Raw genomic sequence first — 22,200 nt, forward strand, 5'->3', positions numbered from 1 at the left:
TTACCAAATAAAACATTTTCTGATAACAAAGTTATAGACATTTAATCATAACAGGAAGTGAACTTCAAATGAACAAATTTAATAATTCCGTCGGATCATGGAAAATAATTACAGAGAGAAAGAGTTAATTTACAAGCAATGTGTTAAGTTCACCTAGTACAATAGAAAAAAAAAATACTATGTTATTTTCCAAAAATTGAATTTAAACATTTATATTGGGATCTGGCTATTGCATATTAAAAAAAAAAGACTAGTTTATAAAGTAATTTCATGATATGGAACAGGTAGTTGTCCTATTATCCAAAAATATTGTATAAACTATTGTAACTTTATGTTCGTTAGCCTATAAATCACATACTGATATTTTTTCACTAGATATTTGTATAGCACTATGTAGAAGTTGTAGAGGAAGACCAAAAAGAACATGGCGATGCTGTGTACTAGATGAAGCTCAGAGGACAGAAAAGAGCTGGGAAGCCATTAAAAAACTAGCAAGAGACCGTTGAGAGTAGCATGTTTTTACTGAGGCCCTGTGTTTCTCACTGCACAAATGACATCAAAAATCAATTGTAATACTAACATGTTTTCCTGGTATGTCAGAAGCATAAGTTAAAGTGTTTATGTTGGCTAACAATTTTCTTTAAGCAGATATATATATTCTTTATTCCTTGGATTTCTAGAACTCTATTAGATAAGCTTTTCTAACATTAAATTTGTACTCCTGTTGGCCACATAGTAATCTCAAATAAAACCCCTGGCTAAACAACAACCTTACATTGGTCACACACAAACAAAAAAAACGTATGTACACAATATACAATAACTCAACATTTAATCATAAATCAAGTCAATCATATACATTCTAGGGACTATTTCAAAAACATAACTGTCACATTGAGTGTGTAACAAAGAAGTATAAAGCATCTTTTGGTTAGCAAAAAATGACAATGCATTCTGTGCATAATTTAGAAATTTTGTTTTCTAAAATTCAACTAAGAAATAAATCTTAGATATTTAGCACTTTTTTAGTTGACATTGAAATTGGGTTAAATGTTTTGTGATTTCTCTAAAACTGTGATCTATCAATGTAGTACTTGAATAGTAAAAGAAAAACCAGTCAACAGACAAAAAAAATCAAACTGTACATGTAGGTGTAGACCTTTAGCAATGTAATTCTTAGTACATTAATAGTTCTGCTACTATTCAAGAACATTTATTGACAAGATTCAGATCCAGCAATCCCATAAATCCTTTGAAAACACACAGTATCTTCATTCATCCTTTGAATTTTTTCATTTCACTTTATTCTTTGTACAGTATCTTTATATCTTTTTTATTTCATTTCTTTTTCACAGCCTACTTTTTAACTTTCCCCCAAAAATATTGCAATAATATTACAATGCTTCAGATTGAGGTATAGCTCTGCCTGGAAGGATTTTTTTTACTCTGGCTTTTCACCGTCATCTCAATAGTTCTCAAAGCTGCTTGCACATGGTCCCCGAGAGACTTTTTCTGAGCAAAGGAGTTCATGATCCTAAAAGCCTCCATGACCTGCCGCTGCTGCTCAGCGTCATCGTCCATCAGAACAGGGGAGGGCGGAGGCAAGGGGTGAGAGATTTGAGAAAGGTGCATTGAAGGCTGCAGTGACGTGTGCTGGATGTTGATTTGGTTAGTGACTATATGGTGATGAAGGTTGGAAGCTGTGCCATGGTTGGCAGGAAGTGCACGCGAGTGATGAGGAATGGAGTGATGACTGGTATGAGATGTAAGACTTGTGGCCTGTCCCATTTTGTCATCGTTGTTGTCAGGCTTGATAAAGTCTCTGGACAACAATGCAGAGTCTATTGGCATAGCAACTTGGTAACTTGCACCAGGAAATGGCTCATATATATTGTGAAAAACAGGCTTCGGAATCTCATCATTGTAGGCGTATGTGACTGGTATCCCCCCATCATTCTGTATGCTACTTGAAGCGGGGCTTATAAAGTCTTTGCCCCAGACACATGAGCTTGGCTGCTGTGAAGATGCTTCCCAGGGGTTTGAGAACCGCTGATGTAGAAAGACAGGAGGTTGAGGGTTTTGCTGTGAACCCAGTTGCATGTCACTGTGCTCTGTCATTAAACTGGTTGAGCTGCCAAGGCTGTCTTGATGCACGTCTGAGGTGACTGGATGATAATGTACAACCTGGTTGGCACCATCACTTACCTGACACTGTTTTTTAATTTGCTTTTTCTTTTTCAGAGATCCATCAATGGTTTTGTCGCTGCCCTTTGTTGAACTTACAATGTTGTAACGATGCCGCCATCTGCCAAGCCAGCCGCTAGAAGCCTTGAAGTCTCTGCCCAGGTCAGCGGCCATCTTCCTTGCCATCTCTTTCAGTTTTGTCCCAGTGACATGGACACCCTCTGCTTTCTTATCCAAGTACCACTGATAAAGGCACTGGGCCACCTCAGGCTCTTTACAGAACCGGATCCTCTTTTGTTCACTGTGATCTAGACAGTGGTTTAGTATACGTTCTTTGTTGGCGTTGATTCTGGACATGGAGGACACAGAGACTCCAAACTGCCGAGCCACAGAGCTGAGAGTGGCGCCAGGTTTGTCCAGTGCTTTAAGCATCTGGGCTCTAGTTTCATATGTCAGTTCATGCCTGGGCTTCATATCTGGGCAGCCTTTAGCGTGTCTAAGGTTTTTAATTCTGCTTTTCTTCACACGACTAGACACAAAACCACATTTTTCACACATTACAGACCTTGGGACTTTACATTTTTTCTCACTGGACTCACCATCTTTCTTTTTTTTACTCTGACTTTGATTTTCATTTTCACCTAGAGATTTCTCTGGTGCCATCTCTGCACCGAAACTGACTTTAATATCAGAAATACCTTCGACATCAGCATTCATAACTGTACTTTCATGAGACAATTCGTTATCTTCATTTTCAGAGTTGGCATACAAGACTGCATTCATATCTGACACATTGTTCCTCTGCCTCCAGCGGAAGACCCAGCTCTCCGATGGCCAGAAGTCCTTACCCATGACTTGTGCGATATCTCTTGCTTTTTCTCGGATCATGGAGCCAGATATGTGTATCCCCATCTCGTGTTGGAATTTGAACCACTCACAAAGAGCTTTCTCTATCTCTGGCTCTTTGCTGGTTCTGTCTCTTTTTCTTTGGCTGTTGGAGAGCCCACTGGCCTTTCTGGCCAAGATGTCAACACGGTTTTTAGCTATTCGGCTTATGGCAGATGCAGAAACACCATATCTTTTGGCCAAGTGAATCATTTTGACACCAGGTTCTTCTAATGCACGAACAACTTGAACCTTCTCTTCCAAGGTGAGATCTTTTCTAATAGCAGACGCCGGGCAACCTGGCAAGTGCTGATTTTCTTTTCTTTTTTTGTTACTTGTAAGAACACCGCAATGTTCGCAAATGAAAAACTGCTCTGGTTTTTCACCATGGCGAACGCCATCTTCTCGTTTGATCTGCACAGAGGGCTCCAGAAGTTTGCCATCTTTTTCCAGGATGTCTGCAATGTTGACAGTGTCTTGCCTTTGAAGCTCTGCTCTGTCATGGATCATGTTTGACTTAGACATAAGGTTATGTCTGTGCTTCCACCGAATAATCCAGTTATCAGAAGGAAAGTAGTTCTTGCCCATGATGGATGCCAGATCATGTGCTTTCTCTTTCAGAAGAACATTGGAAATAGAAATCTTCTTATCAGGATGATGTTTTTCTATGGCCCGATACCATTTGAGCAATGCCCTGTCCAGCTCTGGATCCTTACACTCTCTGGATCTCTTTGACTTGCCACTAGAATCTCCACTGGAAGACTTCTGCATTATGAAATCTTTATTTTTGTTTATCCGACTAATAGATGAAACAGAAACACCAAATTTCTTGGCCATGGCATTTATTTTTGTGCCTGGGGCCTCCAAAGCCTGAATCACTTTAACTTTTTCCTCTAACGTCAAATCCTTTCTGTTTCGAAATTTACCCTTTGCCCTTATTCCAGAAAAATCGGATAGCAACCATTCATCTTCCTCAGGATGGCTACCATCTTTTTCATCAAAGTCGTTTTTGTTTTTCTTTGTATCAAAGCCTGGAATACATTTGCTTCTCATCTTTTTATTTACCTGTCCCCCTGCATCATGCTTGGATAAGATGTCTTCTTTCCTTTTGAGAATCCTCCAAAGCAAAGTTTTAGAAATTCCAAACTGTTCCAACACAGAGGCAAGTGAACTATCTGCCTGGTCCATTGCTTTTATTATTTCCACTTTTTCAGTAAGGCTCAGTACTTTTCTTTTATAACAGTTTGTTTGTACTTCAGATGAAGAGTTACTTTTCTTACTGAATGCTTTGCTTTCATTCTTATGTTTCTTTTTCTTAGATGACTGAATACCATTTATGTTGCTGCTGGCCAAAGCTTTAAAACCATTTTTCTTTGTAATGTTGGACAGGCCATCTGTCTGTGCTTTTGGGATGTCTGAATTCTGCTTTTTTAAAAGCAGCTTTGATCTGTAGATATGTTTAAATGCTTTCTTGTAGAGCACACCAAACTTTTTTTTCTTTGATTTGCGCTTGGGGGACTTGTTGATGAAAACATACTTGGTTAATAGCTTACACTGCCCGTTGGTCAGAGGCTTATCAACATTCTGGTTCCCAAGGAGTTTTAAAAGTTCCTGCCTATCTTGTAATAAGGCAAGCAGGGACTGCTCAGGAGCTGTGGTTTTACTTGAGGATTGAGGTGTGAATTTAGAAGAGGATTCAGTATAAAGGCAGGGTTCTATTTTAACACAATGTGATTCAGCTTCAGTAGTTGCCTCTAAGCAGACACCGCCATTGTCCACATCATCATTTGTTATAGCTAAATGATTCAAATTAGTAGAGTGAGTCTCAAAACATGTTTGGTGCATAAAAATAGAGCTCTCACTTGTGCTAATGTTAGCTTCATTCTGACTAAAAGAGCCAACAGCTAGACCATTGTTATATCTACACTTGATAACGCTTGCCTCAGAACTGTTATTAATAACATTGCTATCTACATTTTCCTTGGCAGTTTGAGGTATTTCATCTGGCTGTAGTGAAAGTGAGCATTCAATAGACTTCAACCCATTGTTTGAGGCTATAAAATATTTTTGCCGGGCTTTGCTGTTTGAGAGTCCAACAGAGCTGGCAATCTGACCTAATGCAAGGCCTTGCGCATCACCTTCAAAATGCTCTTGTAAGTTTGTATGGCCAGGTGATACAACATCACACCTAAAATCACGGTTTAGCTCCATCACAACATCAGTGACTAAAGCCAGCGCCAAACATTATTAAGGGCAGTTGGTGATATGTTGCTATAAACATAAACACTACAGTCTGTGTGATACAAGGTCAACCATGGTCATCTGACAGTGACATGAGATCCCTTCACAACAGTTTACATTATCAGCAGTAACTGAAAAATAAAATAAAACCCAAATCTTAGATACATACAGTTATGAAAACATTAAAATTTGATCAGATTTATTAGCATAGTAAAATCAAAACTCTGGTGATAATAATTATTATGTATAGTTGAATCATATGAATGAATCTGTCAACTCTTATCACAAAGTTTGTTCCTTTAACCTGAAATGCTTTTGACTTATTAATAATAGTTAGCAAAATGAGCATGGTTTGAGCTGACAAGAATGTGATTTTTTACAAAGCTTTTATCTACTCACTCTGTCTGTCTGTCTGTCTGGTTTGAACATGATTTTTCCTCCCATTTCCCATTTTCGGATCAAGTTAAAACTTTGCACAATTATTCATTAAAACTGCAAGACATGGATTAATAAAAAAAAAAAATTGAACAATTAGTCAATTAATTGTTGGAGATTAATTATTTTGTTGGATTTTAATATAAGGGGGATAAATTCTTCTTAATGATAGATGTGAAGAATTGTTTTTAAAAAGTATTCTTTTTTCTATTGCTTGTTCAAGTAATATTTTTATTTCTACAACTAAATAAAGTGTTTGATAACTTGAAATCAAATAACTCAAAAATCCTATTAACAAGAATTCACTGAAGTTTTGTTGTTTTTTTTGTTCTAAGTTCTTACTGAACAAAACAAAATAATTGGTTAATTGCAAGTCAGTTTAAACGCCCAGTTCCAGATAATTTAAATAAGTCATTAAATATTTTACATGCTCCGTATGCCTTTTCATCCCACCTTACAAGCCAGCGAGTTTGTGGTGCACATAAATCCATCAGCAGTGCTGCTATGAATGTGTGTACATGAAAAATAAAATAGACCCCCCCCCCCCACCCCCAGCCCTAAAAAAAAATTCTTGCAGTTTTTTTTAAAGATAATGGAGATATTTCATTACTTGAATTATGCAAGGTCCCTTTTCTGAACCCTTCTTTCCATACTCTACATTCCTTAGGAGCAATCATGAACAACCAGCATGGTTCATGGTAACACCGTAACACTTGTAATATTCAGTTATTGGAAGTAACACAACCAAAAGCGAGGTAGAATTAAAATACTGTTAGTTTTCATGCTGTACATAAAGCTGCATTTTGGGAAATTCAAATGTTTACAAAAACTCTCTTTGACAATAAATTTGATGACTTCCAAAGATAATTCTAGCTGAAAACATGGGTTTACATTCTGAAGTTAATATAAAGTTTGATATAAGGTCTTGGTCCTTTTCTTTTTAAATCAGCTTTTACAAAAGTGCGATTTTGTTTTCACTTTGGCGGGAGCCCCAATCGGTCATGAATTAGGGACCCCAACACACATGAAACTCTTCACGCCATGGTTGCTATGCCATTGCACTGGCTGTGGACCCCCGATGGTTTTGGGCCCAGGTTCATTGAACCCCTTTGTGCCATGGATGCTACACCACTAACAAGATTTATGATGATCCATCATTGACTATAAATAGGTACTTTGATAAAAATTTCAGACTCAATATATTGTAATGAAACTAATATAGTTAGATAGAGCTTTTTGAACCGAGTTTATTGATATACCTCATTTATGTTTCTAAGTTAATTAGAAGAGAATTTATATCAATTTTAGAGGCGAAAATTTAGCCTAAATTTTTTAAACAATTTGTGACCGAAAAAGGAAAATTTTGCAATAAAAATGCTGTAACTTATTTACTATTCGAGTTATTTGCATGTAATTTTCACCAGAAATACATGATAATGTCCTGATATTTATTTTAATTTCAAACAAGTGGTAGACTGTGACATAATTTTCTTATTACTCGTTTTTAAAGTGAGGTTACTTGTAAAAAAGAAACGATCGACAAAGAAGTACTTTTTCACATTTAAAAGACTGTAACTTTTGAACCTTAAGAGATAATTGAATACAATTTTTAACTGAGATGCTTGATTATTTGTTGATACTTATTTTACTTTTAAATTATACATAGAAGTCCAAGAAAATAATTTAACCCTTCATGATGAGGCACCATATGTCAAAAAAAAATGACAGAAATTTTTTTTTTTTTTTCTGTTAAAAAGGCTGTATATTTTTTTTTACTTTCAGACATAGATTATATGAATAAAATTTTCAACACAAAAGCATGAAATTAATTGTGTTGTTCTTCTTATTATTTTGAAATCTGAGATCTATGTAAGTTCATTTTAAAACTGGTAATTAATTATATTACAATTGGATCTACGTTAAATTGTATATATATCTAGATCTACATCTTTTTTATAGAGGCGATCTTAATTAGAATTTATTTAGAAAGACATAAATGATAGAGTCTATAATATTTTAATAGATCTATAATCTATATTAGATTAGAATTAGCTTAAAATTAGATCTAAATGTAATAAAAAGCCTATTCACATAATTCAGGCTATTACTACATTGATCTACATTTTTAAAAACTTTATTTCAAGTTTTTAATAATGAAATGTTCATAATCAAATTGAAATTCCTACTCATATTATGATTATCATGATACTCAATAGTGACAATAGAAATAGTCAACTATTGTCTCAATAGAGTTGACATTGTTAATGTTACCTCCTTCAATATTCAAGTCATTCACATTGTTACTTGTAAATGTTACTAATTGTAATAATTATAATTGTAACTAATGAGTAATGTCATGTAAGTTCAGAACTTCAAAGTTCAAGTTGTAGACTAGAATCTAAATCTAGACAGTTGACGGTGACCTCCTACTAGATCTAGATTCTAGACTCCTAGTTTTAACTTTCACTATTTGAGTATTCATTCATCACTCTGATTCTCAGTTATTTCATTCTAACTATTCTAGATCTAAGTCTAAATGACTAAAAAAAAATAAGGGTCTAAGTTGTAACGTACACAACACAGACTTCACAGACACAGTTTGAGTTTCAGAGTTTGTGAGTTACAGTTACAGTAGTAGTACTAGTAGACTTTTATTTTAAGTCTCTCTCTTTAGAGAAAGATCTAGACTAGTAGATCTATATCTAATTCTCTTCTGCGTTCTCAGAAGATCTAATGAATTTAAAATAATTAATACAGAGTTCTTATCAACCATATAAAAAGTAATGTTTGTTGACAATCAAAGTTATTGTTTTTTGTTGACGCTTTTAGAAATCGCCATTTTGTATTTCAAAAAATAAAACTTTTAACAGAACAAAGATACATTATACCCAACATGAAAATTACATAAAATTAATTTAATAAATCAACTATTTATCACGATGCGACATAAGCTATCATAAAAACAAGAAGATTAGATTTTTTTTCAATACATAAATCTAGACTAAATCAAGTATTAATTGTTTGTGAACTATGAAATGTTTTGGATCCCAAGGCATTAGACTTTTTAAAGCTACAGACTATGAGTAGTGGTTCTCAATTTAGTAGAATTTTAAATAGTTTTATAGATCTAGAGATTAGTATAGATCTAGATCCAATATTCTTATTATATATTTTCTTTAATGATCTAAATCTATCTATCTTTCTATCTATCTATCTATCTATCTATCTATCTATCTATCTATCTATAGATATATTTGATATTCTATTTGCGAAGTAGCTAGATATATAGCCATGATTGGGTGCTAATCAACGTAATCATCGATGTTTGTAAAAAATAATTCATTATATATATATATATATATAATATATATTATATTATATATATAATTTTATTCTAATTTACACATAGAATTAGCGCGGGGCCTATGAAAGTACGGGGCCCACTGTGATCGCATAGGTTGCAGTGGCCTGAGGCCGCCCTGCATCTGTGGCCTATATTAAATTTGGACCTTTTAACCATACTGCTTCCTCGAGTGGCTTTTGCAACAAGATTGATCCAACATTTAACTTTTTTTTGTTACCATTCAATTTCAATATTTCATAGCCAATGCAATGCTACAGTAAACCCTCTTTTTTTTTGCATTAGAAAAGTCACAATTTTCCTTAGTACGATCTGTTGTCTTTTGCATGAACAAACCAGGCCCACTATTAGACTTGCGTGCTTTACTGCCTCAAATGTCACTCAGACTTCAATATGAGCACTTTCAACATCTTCTTAATTAGCCCTTTATTTGACCTGCGCTCTCCTTAATTGGTGAAATTGTGCCAATGGCCCAAAATAAGTGTGTTTTTTTTACATTAAATATTACGCAAAATGCAGGGGATCCCAAAGAGATTAGGCCCCACGGGCCCCCAAATGATGGAAAATTCCTAGCTACGCCCCTGGAGTGTGCATTATAAAAATCCGTTAGAATAAACTTAAATTATTATCTCTTTCTCTCCTAACCGACGATACAAACGTTGATTCCATCAGAATGTGGTAAATAATTACGAAGAGAAAGAGTTAAGCTCGTACTTCAGGAAAACGGATAATAAAGCTCCCCCCATCTCAAAGCTAGCTTTTTTTTTTGTAGTCATGTTGGGGGGGGGGGGGGGCGTCACAAGAAAAAGCTTAATAAACACTGGCTTATGTCCCCCTTTTTTTTCTCTACAGGTTCACAGTCCAATATAGCTGGTACAGTTCCTTCAGCCCACAGCCGAGACAACACTGTCAATCTCTTTCATTGATCGCTAATACTAATAGGTATCGATTAGAACATCGAACGTCTCTGAGTATTGATTTATACATTGACTGTCTCGCACTGAGAACACCGCAACCCCCTCCCCCCCCCTCCCCCCTTTCCCCCAATAGATCGCCCCCTTTAATGGTGCGGTCGGCTGGAAACAACCAGCTACTGCTTACATACTGACAAAAAAAAACGGAAAAGGGGCTGGGGGGGGGGGGGATACAGGGTAATCGAACAGAAGAAAGAAGAGAGGGAAAAAAATGGGGGGAGGGGGGAGTTCTGTATCCACCCCGCTGCCTAGCACGCGGTGATGCTTCCCTGATTAGATCATTGGAAGTGCGCCGGCCAAACGTGATTGAATTTCACGGTGTTTGGACTGTATCCGTGTTTGGACATATATGAATTATATGACCTAGGCTAGTGGTGGCGTATACATACGCCTCACTGGGAGCTGTGATCTTGCTGGGTAGACTGATAATAAACGTAGACAAAGACACAGACGTCCAGGCTGACACAAAGGTAATTTTTTTTTTAAAACCATTTAAGTTGCCTTTTAAACTTTTGGTAACACTTAAAAAGATTTATTTTCTTAACTTAGTTCTCTATGTTTAATAAAATATTGAAGTACTTGTTTAGCTTTTTTTCTCCTTATATTTTTAGACGTAACAATTTAAGTAAGTTATTACTTCGTTATTATTACACTCAAAGAGCATTTATTTGCTGAAAATATCGAAACCTGCAATTTACTTGCATCGCTTACCAAACTGGGGCCACCTCCGAGTTTGAGTAAAAACGCAACACTCTTTGTAATTAATCTTGTTTAATATTATAAGTGAGCTCTGCGTCATATTTTTTTTTAAAATATATCAATCATCATAACCGTGCACTTAATTAAAACCGTTCAATAAACTTACAATAATCGATTGTGTGTGTGGGGGGGGGGGGTGGTGAGAGAGTGTACAGTCTACACTAGTTTCTGCTGAGCATTATGACAAATATTGTTAAAAGCATGTTTAAAATCAAGTACTGTGTATTTACATGGTTCGCTCTTTATCGCAAACCTCTATTTTGTTTTATTACAAAGCTTACATCAACTCAGTCTGTCTTTCTGGTATAACGTTTCGACAAGTTATTTCTTCCACACAATTCTTGGATCAAGTTGAAACTTTTAACAATTATTTATTCTACCTACCAAAGCAGGAATCCATCAAAAAATGAACCGATCGGTCAATTAATTATTGGTTTGTTTGATATCCAATAAGGAAAATAGCTTATACATTATTGAGTGATATAGTTGTAAGTGCAGAGTTCTTCCCTAAGATAAACTTTTTTTTTTTAAAGGATATTTTTTATACTATTTATAGAGACAAAACGAAATAAGCTGCTTGATAATCCTCAAGATAATCTTTATCAATGTTTTTTTTTTCCCAAAGTTATATCTCCCACACTAAATTTCAGAATTAGGTTTTAAAATTTCTCAATTATTTATTTCTTTTACACGCCAACATAAGAATCAATAATAAAAATGAACCAATTAGTTAATTAACGATTGGTAATTAGTTATTTTGTTTGTATATTGAACAAAGGAAAGAAATCGTAATTGACAGATGTGGTGGTATAATTTGAATAAGTCCCTTTGCACAATTATTACTTTAAGAAGTATTTTTCTTGATTAAGAAGGATAAATTTGGCAGACACATTTAAGATTATGTAATTATGTGTGCTCTGATAGTTCCTTCATGAATCTGACGAGCGTGATTTAAGTTGAATAGTTTCAAAACAGGTAAATGTAGTCATGCATTTCATATTGATTTATTGGGCTTTTCAACTAGCCGATAGACAAAGGTGGTGTTCTCGGGCGCTAGACGTCTAAATCAATATCTGGTGTAATTTTAATCAGGGAGTACGAATCAAATTTGATTCTCGAGGTGGAAACATGAAGCTCATTGTTTTACCAGCTACAAGAATCGAGGAACACAAAACATCTACTAACACAAACACACATCCGCTCACGTGTACACACACACACACGTTGTGAACAGATTAAGTTAGGGTTATAGTTTAGACTTTTTACCTTTACCTATCCCTTAGTCTGTTGGACCGCTGGGGCACCACACAAGGTTTGTCAACCGTCTTTTTCCATTCCTGTTTTTTGCCTTAGAACCTCTTTGAATGTCAGGCCCGTCCATTCTTTTATGTTGTCTTCCTATCGTTTTCTCTGTCTGCTTCTCCTTTTTTCTGGTACTGTACCCTGAAGGAAGGTCTTTGCAGCCTTGTAATATGGCCATAGATTTTTAGTTTCCTTTCTTTTTTTTTTTTTACAATAGCTAGTATCGTGGGGTCCAATCGCTGTAGTAGCCCTGTCTCAAATCTCTTCGTTTGTGATGCGGTCTTTAGACTTATAATTCTAGTTAACTTATTGTAAGTAGCATAGATACGTTTTTAATTTAAAAAAAAAACAGGCGAAAAAGGATGGATGAGATTTTAATACATAGGCCTAATCCCCTCGTAAATTTTAATTTAACTGTAGAGCAAATCAAACATGCTAACAAAGACAAAGGCACATTTCTTATTCCATATGCTGAGACAAATTCTTGTAAGTATTCTTTCTCCTCTAGTGCCATTAGAGCTTGTAACGGGTTGCTTGAATCAGCTAGGAAAACCAATGACTTAGTATATAGTCTCTTTTTAATATGTACGTGGGAAGCTGGCAAAGTGCATTGGGAAGCGTGGTCGTGAGGCCAAGTGCGCTTGAACTACCTAGAAGGGGGCTCGAGGTTCGACACCTGACTCGGGCAAGGCAGTACGGAAAACCAACTCCTAGATACCCCCTCCCCCACACAAATGAGATTGGACCAAAATGAGATTGGACCAAAAGCGCTCTGATCATGCTATAAGCATGAAAGTGGCGCTATATAAAAGCTATAATAATGTACGTCTAAATTGACACATGGATTCAAGGAAATTCTGAAATTGATAAGATATATAAGAAGAACCTCTTGTCTATCAGTGTCATACCTTTATATATATTTCTCCAACTGTGTCCAATTATATGTCAGTAAGCAAGAGTGTGTACTTTTTTTTCAATCAGACAGTCTCATATCTTTACCTCAATGAAGTAATCCTAGGAGTGTTTTTTTTCCCATTCATACACAGATAAAGACGGAATATTATAAGACCAGGGACGGAACGTAAGTAAAGTCTAGGATTATCTGTCTTGGATCGTTCATAGTTCTCTTGGATACTTGATATCTGAGCACAAGTCCAAACCATGGCCGAAGGAGCCAGTTATATGTTTGCTACCAAAAAGAGGTCAGTGATTGATATTAGGCTATAATAATATTAAATAATAATATAACTATATTCCTTTTAATTTTGGACGGTTGAAAAAGTGAAAAAAAAAATTCGATATAAAAAAAAAAGGGGGGGGGAATCAAAGTCTATGCCCCCAAATCATAATTAACATCCCTTTTTTACGTCAGCTCATTTTTATTCATTCGGAAATTATTTTTTTTTTAAATTAGATGAATCACTGGTGGCAATGTTGATTCTCAGATGTCGTTATAGACCAGCGGTTCACAACCTTTTAAGCTCGGCGACCCCTTTTACCACCCCCCACTCTGCCGCGACCCCCACCCCCGACTCACACATACAGCAACAGAAGAGTAGACAATAGCAATCCATATTATCGATGGTCTTAAGCGACCCTTGGCAAATAGTCAATCGACCCCCAAGAGGGTCGCGAACCACAGGTTGAGAACCTCTGTTATAGACTATTATTTAAGCTTTTTCATTTGTATATAAAAAAAAAATTAATGTATCTGTTCACCATTTTATTTTTCTTCTAAATTCTGTGTGGCTTCTTAACTAGACACTGGCCTCCTAAATTAATGCGAAAATGTCTGGACTTGTTCAAAGCCTGTATAACACTCATTGTTTATTTCCAGTTATGGTCCCTAATTGATTGTTGAGGGAGGGGGGGGGGACAGCCGTTATCGGTTTTGTTTCGTCTGTCAATGTGTTTTGTTTCGTCTGTCAATGTGTTTTGTTAAGTTCGGGAGAAACAAAATGTACTATTGAAAAATCAGTTAAAATCATTAAGTCCCGTTTGAGAGAGGTGCAAGCCTTTAGCTTTGGTCTTCTGAACGTGAATCGTTTATAGGACATGGAAAAAGCTACTAAATTTTGAAAAAACAAACAAACAAACAAACAAAACATCTAATTATAAAACTTCTCTCTCTCTCTCCCTTTCTTGCTCTCTGTCTCTCTCTCTCTCTTTTATGCTCTCTCTCTCTCTCTTTCTCTGAATATAAAATTTGTATAGAAACCCATAACATACAAATGAAAAAATATATATCCACTTCTAACACTTTCTTTTTTATATATATACAACATTGGCGTAGCCAGGAATTTTTTTCGGGGGGGGGGGTGGGCGGAAAAAAATATATATGTGTGTGTGTGTGTGTACATAATTAATCTTGATTACATTCTGACCCTTTCGGAAGACGCTTATTGTGCCCTAGAATAGGTTCTTCCTGGAATTAGTGGAAAACTTGTAGACTCCCCACCCTTGCTAGCAAGGGGGTCTGGGGGAGCTCGCAGCGCCGAGCACTATTTCTGGTATTAAAAGCCAACAAAATGCATATTCTGAGGTATCTACAGTGCATTATCTTGCTATTAAAAAGTTTTATTTCAAAAACCTAATGTGCTATTCTCACTGACTTAGACCCTCTCGCGCCGTTCGGCGCATTTTCCGGCAGGCTGTTTCCGCAACTCTTATTATGCGTCATTCATTTTGTCGGAGAACATGTCCCGCAAAACTTCATGCGACGCTCTGTCACAACCTTACTAAGGGTTCGACTCCCAGTTCGGCATATGATTTATTTGATTTAGACCCGATCTCTATAACTGACTCCTAAAATCTGTCTTAGCCATCTTTGTTGAGCCACATTTAGTGTTTTTCAATTTCGGCAGATGACTATTCACACTTCATTAATGGAGCCCACCCACTGGTAGAAATTTGTAACCTCTCTTGACTACGCTCTTGGAATTACATGCCTGTATTTCGCTTTAGATTTTATATCGAAAAGGAAAGTTTTATCGTCAAAATCGTCTATTGAGGGGTTTTAAACTAAAAAAAATCTCTGGATTTGTTTTTTTTAATTCAAAACCCAATTTAGCTACGGTCATAGAATTTGGTGACTGTAGTTTGCTTTAAAATAATATTGAAGAGAGAGATTTTCAACTCAAAACGTTCTGTAGGGGAATTTTAAACTCAAAACCATCTGAAGGGGTTTTAAATAAAAAAAAAGCCTTCTGACTCAAAACCCCTCATTAGCTTAGCTACGCTCAAAGAATTTTAGTGTGTAATTTGCTTTTTTTTATATTGAAGAGGTATTTTTTAGCTTCAAACCCCAACTGGAGGGGTGGGGGTTAAACTCAAAACCCCATTTGGCTACGCTCATAGAATTTTGAGTGTGTAATTTGCTTTTTTTTATATTGAGAGGGGGGTTTATCGTAATTTTTGGAGGCGGTTTTAAAGTCAAAATCTTCCTTAGCTGTTTTCTTGGAATTGGGGGATTGTCGTTTGCATTTTTTTTTAGTTTTGTTTACAGAAGGGGATTCAACTGCAAAACCCCTGGTAGGGGGTTTTAAACTCAAAACCCCTGGTAGGGGGTTTTAAACTCAAAACCTCCTGGTAGAGGGATATTTATCTCAAAACCCCCTGATAGTTTTTTTTTACTCAAAACCCTCTGGTAGGGTGTTTTAAACTCAGAACCCCCTGGTAGAGGGTTTTTAACTCAAAACCCCCTCGGCTGTGCTGTGGTAAGTGATAAGTTTGAACCCCCCCCCTGGCTACGCCCATGATAAGCACACACACACACTATTTTCTTTATTTCATCATGTATCATCATTGTGTGAAAGATTCATTGACAATTCATAGTTACTCCTAATGTAAAACACGTGTGATTACGTACAATGTACACTTCTTCATTTTTGTGGGTATTATAGATCATTGGTAATTTATAATATTTAGTAATTAGACTTGTATTACGCTTTATAGAAATGCTTTTTTTTTTTAATGTTTTGTCTTTATGTCTAGTGTCATATTAAATACTCTAGGTCCCCTAAAATGCAGCTTTAAAATATTATCAGGGCCTCGATCTTCTTGAAGCATGGACATTTCTAAATGAGTTGTAAAGAGAACAAAAAAATGAAGAGAAATCTGTTTTGTTTTGGCTTTGAAAGAGAGGAAATTTGTTTCCACAAACCGTTTGTAATAGACCCACTAAAACAACATGAGCTTCAATAAACACAATGATTTTATTCGTCTCTATTTCTGTTCTTTACTCCAGCCACTTGTTCTCTAAAACTGACTTCCTTTTACACACAGTCCTGACACACTGCTGTTCACTCAACCATGTACACTCAAGGTCCACTGGTCATTTCATACACACTGACACACTGCTGTTCACTCAACCATGTACACTCAAGGTCCACTGGTCATTTCATACACAGGCACACACACTGCACTACCAGCCACCCAAAACACATACACTATCACTTACTATCACACCGTTCTCACCTGTTTCCGGGTCTCCAAATAATTTGTTGTACTTCCCCTATGATTAGTCCAAACAAATTATACGATTGATAACGGACCTTCCCGAATCGTAATTTATTCCTGTCACGTGCTCTTATCAGTCAACTCCTAGAAAGTTGTTCCTGATACTGCTGAGAGTCTTACTCCGCGTACCTAGGTATTATACTATTATTCAACTTTCTCCACACATGTGGATAGTATTCAACTTTCTCCACACATGTGGATAGTATTCAACTTTCTCCACACATGTGGATAGTATTCAACTTTCTCCACACATGTGGATAGTATTCAACTTTCTCCACACATGTGGATAGTATTCAACTTTCTCCACACATGTGGATAGTATTCAACTTTCTCCACACATGTGGATAGTATTCAACTTTCTCCACACATGTGGATAGTATTCAACTTTCTCCACACATGTGGATAGTATTCAACTTTCTCCACACATGTGGATAGTATTCAACTTTCTCCACACATGTGGATAATGTTTAACTTACTCAACACATGTGGATTTTATTCAACTTACTTTCACACATGTGGATTTTATTCAACTTACTTTCACACATGTGGATACTATTCGGGGTAGGCTGAGTGGTTAAGCGCTCGGCTTCCGAACCTGGTGTCATGGGTTCGATGAAGACTCGGTGAAGACTGGGATTTTGAATCTCTGGATTTTTAGGACGCCCCTGAGTCCACCCAACTGTAATGGGTACCTGACTTTAGTTGGGGAAAGTAAAGGCGGTTGGTCGTTGTGCTGGCCACATAACACCCTGCTTGTTAACCTTTGGCCATAGAAACAGATGACCTTAACATCATCTGCCCCATAGATCGCAAGGTCTGAAAGGGAAGGGATACTATTCATTAGCTTTGCACATGTTGTTACATTTTTCTAGCCCCTAAGATTGATGGTTGTATGAATTATTTTAATTTTAGCATAAACGAAATTGATATCGGTTTAAAATGTATGAAATGTAAAGTAGTAAAATCTGACGTACGTACACATATTTTCCTCTCATCTTTCCCTTTACTCCTATTTTTTAAATCTTATATTAATTCAGTCTGTCTGTCTGGTACAAAAGATTGTATACGTTATTCTCCCACACCCATCCTAGCATAAAGTTGAAACTTTGCACAATTGTTCGTTGGTACAGGACAAGATATGAATTAATTAAAAAACAACAACTATTTGTCAGTTAATTACTGGTAATTAATTATTTTTGATACCTACAAGGGAAATTATTCCTTCAGTATTGACGGATATGGCTAAATATGTAGGGTTTGATCTTTAAGATAATAGTACACTTTTTTTCTCTCACACCCATTCTCGGATCAAGTTGAAACTTTAAACAATTATCTATTATACCTAACAAAGCATGAATCACTTTAAAGAAAAAAAAATGAACCATTTAGTCAATTAATTAATGGTAAACTTCTAGATTGTTAACAGATATAGTTGTAATTGCGGAGTTCGTCCCTTTTTCTTTTCTTTGAAAAAAGACAAGTACTAACATTTTCAAATGGATGAATCAACTAAAGCTCTTTTTTTTTTTAAATTCTTATCTAATCTTATAAATTACAGACGTTCCATTAAATCAGACGCTAATTACTTCCTTTACGTATGCACGAGTTAATTATAGACTTAAACTCTGCTAAGTCGTTGGTTTTCCTGGCTGTTTCCGGCGACCCGTTATGTGCCCTAGTGGCGCTAGGAAGAATGAGCACATGTATATGGAATAAGATGAGGCGCAGTGGCTGAGCGGTAATGCGCTTGGCTTCCGTACCGGGGTTCGAATCCCGATGAAGACTGGGATTTTTAATTTCGGGATCTTCGGGCAACTCTGAGTCCACCCAGCTCTAATGCGTACCTGAAATTAGTTGGGGCTCAGTAAAGGCTTTTAGTCGTTGTGCTAGCCACATGACACCCTCGTCAACCGTAGGCCACAAGGTCTGAAAAGGGGAACTTTACTTTTATATGGGATAAGAAATACGCCTTTATCTTTGTGTCTTTCCGATTATTTAATTAGGTTGTGTTTTTGTATTTGGAAATATGTTTCAGTGTTTAATTAATGTATTTGTGGGCAGCGTGGTCGAGAGGCTAAGTGCGCTTGGCTTGGCATGGCTACCTAGAAGGGGGCTCGAGGTTCGACACCCGACTCGGGCAGAGTTGTGTTTACAGAGCGCCTAAGGTAACTCTTAGATACCCCCTCCCCCCGACAGGTAAACAAATGAGATTGGACCAAAGCGCTCTGAGCATGCTATAAGCATGAAAGTAGCGCTATATAAAAGCTATAAATATATAATATATTATCACTACTGTCCTTTTTAGTCTTCTGTTCTGAAGTTCCTAAAATTTTAGTGATTTTTTAATGATGTTACTGTAGTGAAATGTAGTGAATAGCCTATTCATATTTATAAACCTCATGCTCTGTTTGGTGTTTACTTGATAATCTTTATGTTTTTTTTTTACTTGATGGGTCCAAACAAAGGATGCATATTCTAGTATTGGCATAACCCAATTCTTTCCATATAGAAGTAAATAGTTTCACAAGGACAACATTCCAAGTTGTAAGATTGAATGTCGCAATCAAACCAACATTTGTTTTCCGCGCATAGCGTTAATTTATTGCTATCGGAAAACTGTATTGTTTACCGTTGCTATATAGCAACCAAGATGGCGGGCTTCTTCCTCGCAGAACAAAAAAGAAAAATTGCGTGCCAGCTCGCGGGCTAAAGGTCTATGTTTAGCGACGTCTTATCTTTTAGTGGGTAACAAATAGCCTCGGACCGGCTCGGGTCACTTGTGCCACTAAAGTACGTAGACTATCGATTTCCTGTGTTTCTCTTTGGAATGTGCTGATCCAATAGTGTAGGCCTATATTTGGCATTCATGTTGGGAAGTCTTTTTCTAAATACATGTGTTTGTGTGTCGTGCCTTTTCTTTAAGTACGGAAAGTTTGTTTCGTTAAAAAGAGATCAAAGGGAAGTGAGCTCAGGTTTATTAAAAAGTTATAAGTGAATTCTATAAATAGCAAGGTTAACAATGGAAAGAAACTGAACGAGAGGTAATAAGAATAATATTGGTAAAAGAGTTAAGGGCCTTGTTTGAGTACACGAAGATAGAAAATAGTAATTTTGCACTTTTTTTTAATCAGCAGAAAGAGACAAAACAAGCAATTATATAACAATTACTGTAAGTTTATGATAATTAGTCTTAGTTTATGCAAATTATCTGAAATTCATTATTATCATAAAATTTAGTGAATGCGTGTGACCTGCTTCTACAGTGCAGTATTGATACCTGTCGTTATTAAGAATAAACAATAAACGGTGACTTAATGGTGGCCGAACTGAATGCCAAAAAAAATTGACTTTGGCATGACTGGCATCACTGCACATCGGCCCACATTACATTTAATTTCTAATGAATACAAATAGGGTGTTTCAATGTATTTTTAACCTTATACTAATAATATATCGCCTTATAGATCTATTATATTTTGTATGTTGTTCTGACCTTAAAAGCTAAACTGATTTTTTTTTCTCCAAATTTTAATCAAATTTTTTTTTCGGGGGGGGGGGGGGTAACATATGACATTGTTATTATTAATAAAAGTAATCAAAGAAGTTTGCTATATGTTTACATTTCGATTTTAAAGAGTCGATTTACTATCACAAGACATCTTTTTTAAACAGTTTAATAAATTAAGATAGAAAAAGAAAAAAAAAAAACGATTAGGAGAAATGTGGGCGCGAGATAATGGATACTAAAAGAAAACTTAAGAATAGAACAAATAAAAAGGGAGATTGAGATACTAAAATACAAGATTACAGAATAATGAAAGAACGATATATTGAAATTTAAGTGTTGTTACAAAATAGTTGTGCTACATGTGAAAATTTTACTCTGCATTGCGAAATAGTACATAAATACTAAGACATGCTTTTTAAAATACACAGATTATCAAAACTTCAGTATTCTGTACATTTATGAAAATTGTCCCATAGAGGTCGCGCTTTTACTTCTTTCAACGGTTAAAGAAAAGTTTAAAGAAAAGTTTCAACTAAATTATTGATTACAGATTTTTTTAGAATTAGGTAAAATGTATAGAATGTAATTACAACTGCTATGTAAATGCCCAAGTCATGTTTAGTCTTTGGTGATTTCGTGATCAGCTTTGTGTCAATTCATTCGGGAACTTGTTTTGGCTAGAAGCTATTTCAATCATTGTAACATTTGACAAAGTGGCATAAAGTATAATTATTCTTGACTTGCTGAGAGATAATTGCTCTAAATCACGAATTTGATCAATATGGAGCACCATACTAGTGGCTTGCTATTTTCATATTCCAAGCAAAAGTAAGTACAATCTAGATCTCTGCTTGCTTTAACTTTAATTTTTTTTTTTTTTTAAATATGCAATATAGTTTACGCGAGTTTGAGAGAGAGAGAGAGAGAGAGAGAGAGAGTCAGAGTCAGTGCTAACAGAGTCTTATCTTATATATTACAGACGTTACTTGAAAAAGATAATTACGTTTCTATGGAACTTGAAATGCCATCCTTATAAAATGCAATCTTATTTATATAAGATAAGATAATTAATAATGAATGAGTATTAAGCCTATAGGTCTACAATATACATCTTCCACACAGTTCTACATAATATCACAGTCACATAAATCTAGACTCACAAATATCAATATAGATCTAGATACAGGTCTACACTCTACTGGTAGTTGAAATTTACTGTAACATATTTTTAAACATCTAGATCTAGCCTCTGTTGATAAAATATCATACAAATTCTACAATGTTTACACACATTTAAAACTTTAACGAAACTCTATCTAATTTACAAAGTTGATAGTTTGATGAGGAGCTACGTGTAGGCGTACGTAGATCTACTGTTGACCCATTACAAACTAAACTTTATTTTTGTATTGTTGATATAGCCTGGGTTATACTTTTTAATAAATAGCATCGTTGACAAGATTGCGTTATATCCGGTTCGCAACAACATCGTCTGCTGCAGTTCAAAAATAATATCAGAACTTATTTTCTAGGTATAGATATAGATTTGTGTTTAAAATGTAGATAGATCTATATTTCTAGAATCTATGTGTGTCGAGATAAAAAAATAAATCAGGATTTAGCTGTTGACTATTCTATGTTGCAAACATTTCCTCCAATAAAATAGATCTAAAATTATTTAGTTCTAGTCTAGATAAAGTAAAAGATTAACTAAGATTAGATTTTTTTATAGTAAATCATAATGTTGTAAATTATAGTCCCCCATCATCTGGACTAAAAATTTAATCTAGATCTAAATATGGATCTAGATCTAGATATTCATCGTTCACGTTCATCTAGAATCTACTAAATCTAGCTCTAGCCATTAGTAGTAGTTAAGATCTACTCTAAGTTAAGATTACGTCTTCTGTTGTTTAAAAACTTTTGTTTTCAAAGATCTAGATTCTTGATCTGACATGTTTGCATCACACTCAGACAATTCGCCAGACAATTTCTTCACTAGCAGAAAATTTCATGCCATGAGCCTGTCTTTC

The 22,200-nt window shown here is 35.6% G+C and overlaps 2 protein-coding genes across 7 annotated transcripts in view; one reads left to right on the forward strand and one right to left on the reverse strand.

The window, feature by feature from the left end:
* Positions 1–249: 249 nt before the first annotated feature.
* LOC106071357 (uncharacterized) lies at positions 250–8,586 on the reverse strand. 3 transcript variants are annotated; one of them, XM_056016305.1, is made up of 2 exons: positions 8,501–8,586; positions 250–5,441 (listed from the first exon to the last, which is right to left on the reverse strand). In XM_056016305.1, the coding sequence occupies exon 2, from the start codon at positions 5,278–5,280 to the stop codon at positions 1,405–1,407; it is 3,876 nt and encodes a 1,291-aa protein (XP_055872280.1). In that variant the 5' UTR covers positions 5,281–5,441; positions 8,501–8,586; the 3' UTR covers positions 250–1,404. The 3 variants fall into 3 exon arrangements, with proteins under 3 accessions (XP_055872280.1, XP_055872281.1, XP_055872279.1); XM_056016306.1 differs by having other exon boundaries at positions 8,516–8,582; XM_056016304.1 differs by having other exon boundaries at positions 8,320–8,580.
* Positions 8,587–10,330: 1,744 nt separating this feature from the next.
* Positions 10,331–22,200, forward strand: part of LOC106071358 (uncharacterized protein C2orf50 homolog) — a 30,408-nt gene continuing 18,538 nt past the window's right edge. The window contains exons 1-2 of one of the 4 annotated variants that reach the window (XM_056015942.1): positions 10,331–10,550; positions 13,188–13,343. In XM_056015942.1, coding sequence (XP_055871917.1) covers positions 13,303–13,343 — 41 coding nt within the window. In that variant the 5' untranslated portion in view covers positions 10,331–10,550; positions 13,188–13,302. Of the gene's footprint in view, positions 10,551–13,135; positions 13,344–19,434; positions 19,701–20,789; positions 20,996–22,200 lie in introns of those variants that run through there. The other 3 variants (XM_056015939.1, XM_056015941.1, XM_056015940.1) reach the window with 3 other exon arrangements.

Source organism: Biomphalaria glabrata, chromosome 17 (genome assembly GCF_947242115.1).
Source record: "Biomphalaria glabrata chromosome 17, xgBioGlab47.1, whole genome shotgun sequence".
Lineage (NCBI taxonomy): Eukaryota > Metazoa > Mollusca > Gastropoda > Planorbidae > Biomphalaria > Biomphalaria glabrata.

Excerpts from the sequence above, each read along its gene's own strand:
- LOC106071357 (XM_056016305.1), bottom strand. The coding sequence starts at position 5,280 with ATGGAGCTAAACCGTGATTTTAGGTGTGATGTTGTATCACCTGGCCAT.